General features: G+C 53.5%; 1 protein-coding gene across 4 annotated transcripts in view; it reads right to left on the bottom strand.

The window, feature by feature from the left end:
• The window catches only part of SYNGAP1 (synaptic Ras GTPase activating protein 1), a 31,527-nt gene that overhangs the window by 8,771 nt on the left and 9,796 nt on the right, over positions 1-12,960 (bottom strand). For 3 of the 4 annotated variants that reach the window (XR_013176047.1, XM_077161494.1, XM_077161496.1), the window contains exons 4-16: positions 10,420-10,511; positions 9,889-10,010; positions 7,890-8,043; positions 7,567-7,665; positions 5,964-6,590; positions 5,686-5,830; positions 5,315-5,459; positions 3,578-3,814; positions 3,229-3,430; positions 2,852-3,030; positions 2,115-2,156; positions 642-1,719; positions 59-232 (exon numbers count right to left, since the gene is read on the bottom strand). Coding sequence is in view for 3 of the 4 variants with exons in the window: in XM_077161494.1 (XP_077017609.1) it covers positions 59-232; positions 642-1,719; positions 2,115-2,156; positions 2,852-3,030; positions 3,229-3,430; positions 3,578-3,814; positions 5,315-5,459; positions 5,686-5,830; positions 5,964-6,590; positions 7,567-7,665; positions 7,890-8,043; positions 9,889-10,010; positions 10,420-10,511 (3,296 nt within the window). In the remaining variant the exon portion in view is untranslated. The remainder of the gene's footprint in view (positions 1-58; positions 233-641; positions 1,720-2,114; positions 2,157-2,851; positions 3,031-3,228; positions 3,431-3,577; positions 3,815-5,314; positions 5,460-5,685; positions 5,831-5,963; positions 6,591-7,566; positions 7,666-7,889; positions 8,044-9,888; positions 10,011-10,419; positions 10,512-12,960) is intronic. The other variant, XM_077161495.1, reaches the window with a different exon arrangement.

The following is a 12,960-nucleotide window of genomic DNA, read 5'->3' as shown; positions in this document are numbered from 1 at the left end:
ATGACTACAGGCTTCCCCTGTAGGCTAAGGGGCTTGGGGCTGGCAGAGCCCAGCGTACCCTGTCCAGTCGGCTTTCATCCATCGATTTTGAATACTCCTTGAGCTTGTACTCTTCCCGCTCGATGTGGGCACTCTCGATGTCAGCTGACAGGTGAGGCATATTGGAGACCCAGGCCACTGTCCGCTCGGAGGCTGGCATTGTGGGGTTCAGCGTAGATGGTGTCTGAGAATGCTGGGATGTGGCAAGGGTGGGGACAAAGAGAGAAGAGGTGGGAAAAGTCAGAGTGCATTTACAGGGAAAGAGTACAGCTAAAGGAGATGATGGTCCTAACCCCATTACCCTGCTCTAGTACTTATTGCCTCCTGAATACTCTATAAGTTACTGATTAATCACATCTCCCCTTTGGAATGTAAGCTCCATGAGGGGAGAGGATTTTGTCTGTGTGGTTCACTGCCATATCCAAAGTACCTAGAAGAGCACACAGTATATACCAGGTGCTCTATATACATATTTGTTTAACAAATAAAAGGAGGTGAAGATTGTAACTTCAGACCACAGACTATTCTACCCCCGTTCCTCCTCCCTTCCTTCTTCCCTCCCTGCTCTTCACTGATCTGGCCTTCCTCCCACTTTCACCTACCTGCTTGGTGATGGAGGGCTTGAGCCCCCCACCCCCTCCTCCGCCACCGCTGCCCCCGCTGCCCCCAATGCTGCCCTCCTTGCTGAGGCTCTGTTGCCGTGGACGGGCAGGACCATAACTTGGTTCCGGTGACTGCAATAGATTTCCGCTGGATGGCCGGGGTTTCTGGGCAGCGCTGACTGTCAACTGCTGAGACTTGCCCCTCTGCAACGGAGGTGGCTGGCCCCCGCCACCCCCGCTGCTGCCCCCACCACCGCTCCCACCTCCAGGCCCTGACGGGGCTGGCCTCTGGGGACCGATGGTGATCTGGGGAGGAGAAAGCATGTGCTGCAGGTTGTCCTGGAGTGAGAGCTGCCGACGGGTGAAGTCAGTGCCAGAGGGTCCAAACTCGTCACTATAGCTGTGGCTATGAAGGATGGAGGCAGCAGGGGGCTTGGGGACCCCTGAGGAGAGGTCTTCACTCTTGCTATAGCCATGGAATGGGGCAAAGGTGTCCCCAGGGGGCTCTCCACCTCGGTGGTGGTGATGGTGGTGATGGTGGTGATGGGAGGAGGGTGGGCCATGACCACCACCCCCTCCGTGGCCCCCTGGGGGACCTGGCCCATCGGCAGCCATGTGGAAGAGAGGGTTCTGGAAGGAGAGGGGGATGCGTAGTTGCTGGGCAGGGACACCGTCCGTGGTGACACCCATCTGGCTGAGGCGCATGCCAGCTGCCGTGATGGACGAGCCACTCCCCTGGGAGAGGCGTCCAGCAGGTGCAGGCCGCAGCCCCAAGGCTGCTGTCAGTGAGGCCTGGCTTGAGTGCAGCAGGTCCCCGACAGCTGCCAGGTTGGAAACACTGCTGCTGTTGAGGCGGCCACCAGGCCCATCCCCCTGCAGATCCAGCATAGACACACTCTTGTTGACACTCAGCATCTTCTGTTCTGGCTCTGTGATGTCCGAACTGCTTGTGCAGTAAGCTGGCGAGGAACGGGCCAGGGGTGGGCGGCTTACATAGAACAGGTCTTTACCCCCACCGGGGGGTGGTGGGGGTGGCTTTTCCTTGGTTGGGGAAGGGAGGCGAGCCATGTCCATAGAGCTGTTGAAAGGGAAGGGGCATACAAGCAGAAGGTAAGACCAGGGCTACTGGCAATTGAGCCTGCTATGGTGTGGCACAGGCCTTGGGGTGAAAAGTGGGGACCCACAGGGAAGGACTGAGAGCTGGTGGTAGCAGCTCTGGAGAGGGCAAGCAGGGAGGATGGGAGGGGATATTCGGGAAGAAGGAAAGGACACAGCCCCTCCAGGAATGGAGTGAGGCCTAGAGGAGACCTAGAGGAGGGCAGATGGGGCATCAAGAACAGGGATGAGGGGCAGGGTCTGGGCCAATATGGTGGAGATGAGGGTGCACTGAGGAGAAGAGAGGAGGAGGGTGAAGGCCAGTGGAGTGGGAGAGGGAGCAGTCAGGAGAGGAGGGGGGAGGGGAAAGCCCCTCACCTGTTGAGGCCTCGAGCCATGAAGGACTGAAGGTCGATGGAGCTGGAGAGAGATGGAAAGAGGGGCAAGCACAGACAGAGAGAAGGAGAGAGGTGGGCAGAAGGAGAGGCATGGACGAATGGAAGGAGAGGCAGGAATGGTGGAGTGACATCATGGAGGGAGAGGGCAGAGGAACAAGCAGGGCTATCATCAAAATAATGAGCAACGGAAGGCACAGGCACCAGCCCATAAGAATGGACATGGGGGCCCTAGGGTAGGCTCCTGGAGGCCCAGCTAGGCTTCCACTTGTTACTTCTGTAAGTGCTAGATCATGGGAGGTCTGTGAGGTTCTGGTGGGGCCTGGGGTAAGTGCTTATTTACAGAGACATTTGACTATTTTGACACCACACAGCTGAAGCAACATGTTCAGATGAACCTCAGCCCTGGGACAAACACAGGTGGACAGAGGGAAAGAGCAAATCAGACCTTGCCACAGGGGTCCTCTATGCTTACAACTAAGCTGAGAGCTGAAGAAGCTTCAGCACTTCTCCTGGGGCTCTATGTTTCTTGCTCTCTCTGGCTTTAAAAGGCTCTGAACCTACCACTGACTACATGCCTCCTTACCATTTTTCTTTGAGAACCTGCCTGTTTTCCTTTTCTTTCAAGCCCGAGAGAGGAACATGGGGCCCAGGGAGTGGTATTTTGGACTGAAAGGCAGGCGCTCTAGGGCACAGATGTGGGAGTCCCAGGGTACTCACCTGTTGAGGTCTCGCATCATGTAGCCCTGCATCTCCGCCGATGGTCCCCGCAGCACCACAGGCTGAGGCCGGGGCCGCTCACTCTGGCGACTCGGCTGCCTTTGGATGTTGGGGTTCCTCAGAGCTGTGCTGATGTCATTAAGTAGCCGAGGCAGTGGGCCCAGCTTCAGGAGAGCTTCCTAGAAGGGTGAGGGTATTACCTGGAGCCAAGTGCCTAGCTCTCAGAAGGCCTCAAAGGGTGCAGGTGGAGAGTGAATAAGCTAGAGGAATGACAGTGACACCTCCAAGTATAGGGAAGGGAGAAAATTCTGTGCAGGGGGTGGTCTCTCAGGCCACAGAGGCCTCCAGAAATATACGGGACAGGGGCATTTGCTGACCTTGCTGAGCTGAGGCAGCACCTCCCAGAGCAGGGCATGCAGAGTGGAAAGCTCTCGACCCAAGTCGATGTAACCCTCAAAGCTACTGCTGTTTGTCAGTGTGTCCAGGTTGGAAATCTCATACAGGAACTGCTGCATGGAACCCCACTCCAACTCCAGAAACTCATTCATGAATCCCAGGAAGTCCTCCTTTGAGGTAAATCTGACCAAGGGAAGGGTTCCGGAAGACAGAGGTCACAGACACAGAAGACACACACACACACACACACACATACACCCTGGGACTAAGGGTCTGTGAGGATTCAGGAGAACCTTCCCGCACACCCAACTCTGGTGAAGCTTTGCTCACTTGGAAAAGTTGGCCAGGTTCTGGATGACCTTGGCGATGAGGGTAAGGGTTCGTGAGGTCTGCTCATCTGGGTACTCCTGCATGAGCCCAAAGAGACTGGGCGACATAATGGCTGGGCAGAGAAAGCGCAGGAAGAGCGAGGCACTGATCAGCCTGTCAGCAATATCTTCCCGGCCCCGCTCTGCGCAGCGTAGTCGCCAAGATGCAAACACCTCCTTCAGCTCCCTCGGGAACACGCTGGGGGGAAGGGGTAGGGAGACAGAGAGAGAGAGAGAGAAAGAGAGACCGGGACTGAGCCCCAGAGACCCTCAGCTTCCAGGGAACATGCTGAGGGGGGTGGTAGGAGGTGAAGGTGTGGAAACAGAGGTGAGAGAGACAGGGAGGGAGGGACTGCAGGAGGAAGACAGGAGGTGGCAGGAGGAAGAGGTCCATGGCAGAGGGAACAGACAGATTGGGAAGAGAGAAATGGAGGGGTGAAAGAAAGTGAGGGGAGAGAGACACGTGGGAGAAAGATGGAGGGGTGTGTGAGAGAGACAAGGAGAGGAGAAGAAAAACAGGCACCAGGGAGAGACAGAGATGGGAGAGAGATGGAGGGTCACTTGAGGTACAGGGAGCTCGGACCCCCCAACTCTTCTGGATTCCAGGGAAATGGGGATGCAGGTAACCCCAAGCATGATCCCCAGTCCCTGGAATGGCTCGGAGCTCACTCACCCGCCTCCCCATTCCACTTCAATGTCCCACTGACACCTTAAACTCTACTGTGTAAAACCGAGCTCACCATCGCCCCCACACCTCCAACTGGCTCCTCCTTCCGACTTCCCTGGTTCCGCCAATGAGGCCACCAGTCTCCCAACCACCAACCTCAGGGCCTCTTGAGTCACCCTTGACTTCCCGCAGACATGCCCCCTCCTTTGCAATCAGTTGATGACTCCTGCTGATCCTTTCCTCGGAGGTAAGAGCTTTCTATTTTTTTTTTTTTTCTGTCACCATCCTGATTCAGGACCTGATTTCGCCCTTGACCACTTAATAATAGCCTCTAACTGACCTGAATCATTCTCCCTACTCTAGTCACACATACCCCACACCCCCTACTGCACCCTGCCACTGCTACTCATAGATTAATCTAATCAGTCAGATGGCCTCCCAGCACCAGCACCTTTGATGACATCCTATGACCTACCAATGAAGATCAAACTCTTTAACCTGGCATCCGAAGCCTTCCAAACTCTAACTTTTAACCCACTTGTCTAACACCTCTCCCCCTATTCTTCATTAGGAGCCATGTTCTTCATTAAACACATTCTGATTGCTGTCCTCAGAAATCCTGCCTTCTCAATTCTACATGCTCATCCCAAAGCCTTCTTCTGAAATGTCTCCGTGCTCTCCATGTCCATGTATCAGAACCTGACCTAGTCTTCAAAGCTCTAACCAAGGGCCTTCCTCCACAAAGCCTTCCCTGCTTATCTCAATCAAAGCTCTACCTTCCTCATACAGAGACCCCTCACCGAGCACTTAATGTTATTTGTATATCTGGTTTGTTTCTACTTAGTCTAGTGGAGGCCCACTGAGGGCAGGGATCAGGCTTCATCCATCTCTGTCTGTTCTATAGCACCCAGGACAATGTTTGGCCCCTAACTGGTGCTCAGTCAGTCCTCTTTGAGGATGGACAGATGGATGAACAGATGAACACATGACTCCCCCAAACCCCGATTCCCGGCCCAGCGTTCCCAATCTCACCAATGGGAGTTGACCACCTTGCACAGGGCCAACTCACAGCACATTCGCAGGTTGGCCTGGTGCTCTGCCAGACTGGATGCTGTGCATTTGATGGGGTCCACCTCACAGTTCTCCTCAGACTCATACAGAGCACGAATGAACTCCCCTGGTGGGTTGGAGCACAACGGAGGGAGGTCATGTTTTTCTAGGGCAGGAACAAGGGCTGCCTGGATTGTGGGGATTGTATAATCCAGTGCTTTGAGGCTGGTCCTGGGACTCTGGATTGGGAAGTATCAAGCTGGGAAGCAGTGAACTTGGGGTCTGGGACAGCGAGGTTTAGGGTAAGGGTGGGTGTCTGGTGGGAAGATGAGGACCTGCAGGTAGGGCCATACCAATGGCATCCTTGAGGTATTTCTGACCAATCAGTCTCATGTACTCTTCTATGGCTTTAGTGGCGAGTGTGTTCTCGCGGAATATGAGGTGTTCCCGCTCCATGAACCGGTCCACCTCAGACATGGCCATGTCTGAAAGGAAGTCCTGGGGCCCAGAGAAATCCAACAGTTAGCCTTTGCATAACCCAAGCTCATAAAGACAGAAGTGCCCTCTCCTCACTGCTCCCAAGGCAAGTGCTCACACCCAAGTCACTGTTCCCTGAGAGCACAACACTCACCTTGGCCTTGCCGGTACTCTGCAGGATGTGAACCAGGGCACTGGCAACCTCCTCCTTGCCCTTGACATTGAGGGCGGGCTCCAGTACTGCACACAGCATCCGATAATGGTTGGTTACATACTCCGCAAACTCCTTATACAGCTCCATGGGCAGGATGCTCATTGTCTGGTAACGTGCTTTCAGTCGTACAGCTGGGCAACCTCCTTTGCCCTTGCCCCCTGAGCCACCCCCCGAACCCCCTCCCCCTCCTGAGCCCCCCACCCCCCCAGAGCCCCCGCTGCCCGTTGGCAGGGTTACGGGATACCACTGCTCTGTGAAGTGGCGCCCAGCCAGGGTGGCCACAGGCACAGTCACCAGGCCGACGTAGCCTGCCTTGTCCTTCTTGCGCTTTTTGTCCGAGTCACGGTACAGATGCAGCCGCAGGGCACGAACAGCCGGCAGGTTGTTAAATTCGAAATGCTCGCCCCAGAAGACGGTGTCCCCTGAGGCCGAGCGGGGTTTGGAGGTGGTGCGGGCATATAGCATGTCATCCAGGCAGAGCTCACAGTAGTACCGCTTCTTGGGGGGCAGCTCCCGGGCCTCTATGATCCACAGCTTCAGCACATTGTCCACCCGGCGGCTGTTGTCCTGGCATGGTGGGGTGGGCACAGTGAATAAAGGGAAAGGGACAGAGAGAAAGATATCAAAAGACAGACAGTAAGAAAGTAGGACAGAGTCTACAAGACAGCAGATAAGGCTGAGAAGGGCAGCTCATATGCTTGACAACAGAAGCAGGATTGGGGAAGGTTTTAAAAGCTGGAATAAAAAAACTAAAATCATTAAGGTGAGATTTGAAGAGGAGAACTGGAAAGTCCTTCAGAGACTATCAAATTAATTGCAAAAAGAAATTAACTGCATAGACATGGGATGGTTGAAGCTTGGTAGGTGTTGTAAAAAGGCCCAGGAGGATAGAACTGACCATGAGTTCATGGTGAGACTCGGGTGATGTTGCAATGTGTTGAAAAAGAGCATGGTGTTTGGACTCTGCCTGGGTTAGATTGGATCTGGCACCTTGGGTCTGGTTCTTCAAGGACACTGAGAAACAAGAGCTCCCCCAGAGCAGAGTGACCAGGACAGTGAGCTTGCAGGAGACTGGGATATGGAGGACAGCTGATGGAACTGGGAGCATTTCTCCTGGGAACTAGAAGTCTTAGGAAGGATACATACTCAGAATTTCTCAACCAAAAGGGACCTTAGACATCATCTAGACCAACCCCATTTCCACAAATTTTACAGTAAGGAAATCAAGGCCCAGGAACTTGGCTAACTGACAATTTTATATGTGGTATGGAAACTCTGCAAGCAAGGGTTGGGAGAATGCCTGTCATTAACTCCTTAAGACTATGATTCTAGGGTAAGGAAAGAGATCATGAGGTAGAGAAGCACTGGGGAAGAGAAAAGAAATTGGTGAAAACAGGGATCATCCCTGCTTATCTACCTCTGTCCCCTCCTACCTCCAGCCTCCCCTCCTTTAGCTCATCTTTCTCCCTAGGTCCCCTCTCTTCCTCTGTAGCTGTCCCTTTACCCTGGCCATGCTGTCTTTGTCCCCTTCACTTCCCATTACCTTGTTGGGTTTTACTGCCCGCTGCAGATTTTCGATCCATTTGTCCCTTTCCGCAGCAGATCTACAGGCAAAACATTTTGTTCCTGATGACGTTGTTACCTAGAAAGGAATATGGGATTGAGAGATGGGAATCCAGCAGTAAGATGACTCCTAAGGACTGGAGAATCTATCCCATTTCTCCCTCCCTGGCTTATCCTCCTTTCTCCTAGCCTGAGTTTCTGATTCTTTGACGTCCCTACCTATGTCACTTTCTCCAAACCCCTTTACCTACCCTCTCCACCACCCCTGCTCTTCAGCCCTCCCCAGCCCACCAGACCATATACCTCAAAGCAGAACTCCTGGCCCAGAATGGAGCTGTGAACTGGCTTGATAATGGAATCTTCATCCAAGTTGAGTTCCAAGGCCTCAGCTGCACTACTAGGACTCAGTAAGGACTCATGGGAGTGTGACTCCTTAAAGCTCTGCATCAGCCGGGCCCTGGCAGGTGAGAGGGTCAGGAGAGAGGGTCAGGGCCCCGATTCTTCCTACACTTTCTGCATCATATTTGGCTCTAGGATGGAGGCTTAGCGAGAGGGCCTTGGGACATGCCTTCCCACTCCAACACAGCCACAGACAGAAAGAAACCCAGACAAAAGAAATCCAGCCTATACTTGAGAAAGGAGATGAGGACTGTAGGAGCACCCAAAATCTTTTAAGAATTCACTCAGTTCACACATAAGGGGTTGTGGGGACTGGGGATGCCTAGAAACATCTCAATCCTGAAATAGACCATGGCAGAAAAAGAAGAAAATAAGGTGGGCCTGGGAGACTGGTAGGTGAGATTGCTAGGTGATCACAGAAACCAGAGCCTCAATACAAGGATGAAAATGGAAGTAAAGAACCAGAGGTACAGAGGAGATAATTAGGTGTTTGTTTGGTCTAAGTCTGACACACAAGTAGGGCCTAATAAACATTTAATGATAGAAAGAAAAGGGAGAGTGGGGAGGACAAATTTAAGCAGAGTCAGGGAAAGAATGGGAAGTCATAAGAAACAGGAGAAAGCTGTGGGCAGAAAGGAGAGAGAATGATGATAAGAAACTGAAGAAGATGGGGATTGGGGAAGAACAGGAGACAGATACGTGCAGAAAGCTAAGGAGGGGCAACTGGAGAGATGGACATAGGAAAAGGATTAGTGGGATAAGAGAGGATGAAATATTGAAAAGCACTGGGGGAGAGCAAAAGATAAAGGAAGCTGAGTGGAATAGAGATGGGGGCAAAGAATAAGGAGAGATAGTGAGCGGTATGGAGATGGGGAGGGGGTGAAGAGTAGAGAGCAGTAGGAAAGCGGGAGGGGGAGCTCGGGTGTGGGAGCCTCCATGGAGCTATTTATAGCAGCCCCGTCATCGCGGGCTCTGGCTGCCGTCAGCGCCACGCTCCCCCGGCCCCCCACCCCCGCGGCCAGGAATACCATGCCCTCACCACCACCAACCCCCCTCCCAGCGACCCCAAATCCAGCTCTGGAGACATAGGAAGGGAGCAGGAGAAGGTGGGTGACTCACCTTATCCCAGCCTCCCTACCTGCCCAATCCAGGAGGTGGCCAGACATGGAGAAAGGCGAGATGGGCTTCTCCCCAGGGAGTGATTGGATGAGGGGGAAACCCAGAGGAGGACCCCAAGAAGCGGACAACAGAGGCAAACATCATATATCCTTCCACCCCGGCTTCAGGGACAGTGCCCTCTGAATTTCTCTGAGGGCTTTTTCCTCATACCTGAGTCCATGGATGAACCCGGCAGCCTCCTCTCATTCTGTCAACCTGTATACCTGTTCCAGCCTTTCCTTTTTCTGCCACATTCTATAATCCCCTTCCCTAGCCCTCATCCATTAATATCTGCTACCCTCAACCCCACCCCAATCTGCTTACCCCTATATATTTCCTGCCCTTCCCTGACAGCCTTCACCTAGATCATATTACATTCTCCCCCAATAACCTCCCATCCCCTTCCCTGGATTCCTTAAATGCACACCACCACCCTCAGCTCCATCACTTCTCTGTCCTTCTGAATGGCTCCTCTAACCCTGAGCTAGAGCCCATCCTTCCGTCGGCCTGAAGAGTCCCTCCTTGGCTTCACCTTCATCCTCTTCCTGTGCCCCAGCCCTCCCCTGCTACTTCCAGATCCCTACTCCAGCTCTTCTTCCACAGTTCTGCCCTTTGCCCCATAACAGCACTCACCCAAAGGGAGTCCTTTAACCTTCATGTGCAGATAACCCTCATCCCACCCCATTTCACTTTAGAAACCATATACTACACATCCATTTCATCCCGCATGCTCCCACCCCTGTACCGGTCATGGTCAGCACTTCGGAAGCGAGGCAGGATCTGGCGAAAGCTGCTGGTCCGGTCAAGTTTGGGCTGTGACTTTGTGCGTTTGATGGAGCTTTTTAGCCGCCGGCTCAGGAAGCCTTGCTAGGAGGGGGGAGATGGGGATAGGAGTAGGTTGGGGCAGAATCAGTTCTACCTGCTCACCCCTCAACTGGTAGAGTCCCAGGATGAAGGTGAGATGGGGAAAAGGGGAAGCCTCTAGAGGTGAGGAAAGTGGGGTAGGAGCCCTGCTACCAGTTTGTCTTCCTCTGCTCCCACGGGTGCAAGTGCACACACAAACACACATACATACACCAGCTTGGAGAAAGTGGGAGGGATGGTCCGAGAAGCAGGGGGCAGAGCTAAGAATGGGGAAACTGAAGAGGTGGGGAGACACACACATACACACACACACTCCCTCTCTCCTGCCCCCTTTCTCAAAATCCTGGGGCTCTGACTGAGCTGGAGGGGAGGAGCCCCAGCTGAGCCACATCTGCCAGGTCCTTCCACTCACCGAGGGCCGGAAAGGCGCAGCAGGGGCTCCCTCCATGCTGTACTGCTTCCCCCCTGGGACGCTCTTCCTCCTCGAGCGACCCAAGTGGTATTCTGGAGGGGAGCAAAGGACCAGAGGGGAAATTGGGGAGAGGAAATTGGGGAGGGAGTCAGGGGTAACTGTTACCCCAGGTTTCCATCCCTGGCCCCAGCACATCCCCCCACCTCCCTCTACCCCCCAGCCTCACCTACCCCCCGGAAAGCAGCAGGAAGAGCAGCGGCGGTGGAGAGGCTGGCGGCGGCGGGAAGGAGGGGGCAAGGAACCTGAGCCAGAACCCCCCGAGGGGGACGGGGTGGGAGGCCTTAGGCCCATGATTGGGGGGGGGGGGGAGTGGCAGTCAGCAGGGGGGCATGGCTGAGAGGGTCAGTAAAATCCCAGTAATGAGGGACACCAAATATCCAGGGAGTCTAGGTCCCTGGTGCCCATGCAGCCCCAGAAGGAGCTAGCTGGGGGTAAAGGTGGGTCAAAGGTCATTGCCTATAGACAGGCTTTCCTCTTGCCCCAGTTAGGGACATTTTCAATCTGCCACCCCCTTCCCAGAACCCCTGTCTGTCCAGAGTGCCAAGGCTGCCTCCCATAACCCCCTCCCTGGACAGGAGGGGGAGATCTTGGAAGGGACCTGGGAGGTGGCAAGGGTGGAAGCCTGGGGACAGAAAATCCAAGGAAGGGTAGGTAGGAAGAAGGGGCAGCTTCCACGTGCACTGCAGTGGCAAGGACTCTGAAGGGGAGGGGGAAGGGTGAGAAAAGGATGCAGAGGAGTGGAGAGGCCAGGCAGTGGGGGCTCTGGGGACTCCCAAGTGAGGGTAGAGAGAGGAGGAAGAAAAGAGGTGAATGCGGATCAGGCTCCGATAGCCAAGAATCTGGAGGGATGGCAGCTCGCAGAAGGGAAGCTAAGGCTCTGCTGCAAGGGGATTCAGAGGGGCCAAGGGGCTCGAAGAGAATGAAAGTGGGGGGATGCCAAGCTCCGGCTCCAGCTCCAGAATGGCTGCCCAGGCCTGGGCTCCCCGCCTCAGCCCCAGTCACCACTGCAGCCAATGGGGGGGCAGGTGCTGCATCAGGGGCGGGGCCACCATCTCCACGGCAACAAGAAGCTACAGGCTGGGGGGGGGGGTGCGGGTGGACCGGAAGAGCTGCTATTAACCCTCTAGGTTCCAGAACAAGGGAGGGCCACAGCTACATCTTCACTGCCTGCCTTGAGAATTGCAAATTGCCCTAGAATCAGTCCCCAGCTTCCCTTTTACTCTAAAACCCAGGTGTCAGGAGGTATGCACACAAAAATGTGATTCCCATGACATAGGAACCCTCATCAGTCCCTCAGGAACATGTGTAGAGCACAGAAACATACACTGAACTGTGGGGTACGTGTATATGAGAACCACAATAACAAAAATAAATAGGGGATTATGTGCTTATGAGACATACACACAACTGTGAGCACAGGGGTGCGGATCCACACTGTGAAATCCAGAGGCCCACACACCCCATGGGATACATGTTTAGACATATGTGAGCACTGCAACAGGGGAGTACAAACTTGGACCAGACACCCACATGAGAACCACTGGTGTGGACATGTGGCCCAAGTTTCTCTGGAAGTACACTACAGGAATGGACATTTAGCCCCGAGACATACAACCCCCACAGCAGGGGGATGCTTTAGTCCCTGAGATAGGTGCTTGAGTACATCGGGATCCTAGCACATCAAGGTATCCCTGTATCCCCAAAGCACCAATATCCTCCATTCACATGACTGTACAACCACATCTACTCTGTCTCAGGACAACCCCCTTTCCCCCCTACTCCGACTCCAACACAGGCATCCGTTATTGCCACCAGAATAATAAAAAGAACAAGGAGCAAAAATGTGTACACACTAAACAATGCATCTAAGGTTTCAGGATATCTCTTTCCTAGTCACATTTCTCTGCATTTCTCAGGTATGGCTGTCTCAGTTTCATTCCAGGGAGCCTAGCTTAGCCATCATTTTCACAGGCAAGCTCCTCTAATAAAAGCATAGAGTCTAACTTAAATCCACCACAATTATACTTTGGAACTAAGGAATTAACAGAAGTAGAATAAATTTGCTAATTGGTTCACTTGGTTCTTGGAAGTAAAATAACCTTACACACATTACCAGAAACTAAGATCCATGAACTTACACATGTCACAAGTACACAGAGGCCACACATGCATATGCTCTCAAAGACTCTCACTGCTGCAAGGAAAAGAATTGCAGAAACACAGAGGAAAAGGGGGCCAAGTGACAGAAACACAGGACATCCTGTTATTAGTGCTGCATGCAGTGACATGCACAGGGAAAACAGCACATACCAGTGTACACACACAAAGCAAACCTGATAAGCATATACTGCATCCTGGGTCTCCATATCCCAGCCCTGCACGATGTATACATGCATGCACACACATAGCCACCTACACAGACCCGTAACATAGGCTTTGTGCACACACCCACACATGTACACACCCTGTGTATACACACAA

The sequence above is a fragment of the Tamandua tetradactyla genome, chromosome 5 (genome assembly GCF_023851605.1).
Source record: "Tamandua tetradactyla isolate mTamTet1 chromosome 5, mTamTet1.pri, whole genome shotgun sequence".
Taxonomy (NCBI): domain Eukaryota; kingdom Metazoa; phylum Chordata; class Mammalia; order Pilosa; family Myrmecophagidae; genus Tamandua; species Tamandua tetradactyla.
The sequence above is the reverse complement of the archived record's forward strand: the minus strand, read 5'-3'. Positions and strand labels throughout refer to the sequence as shown.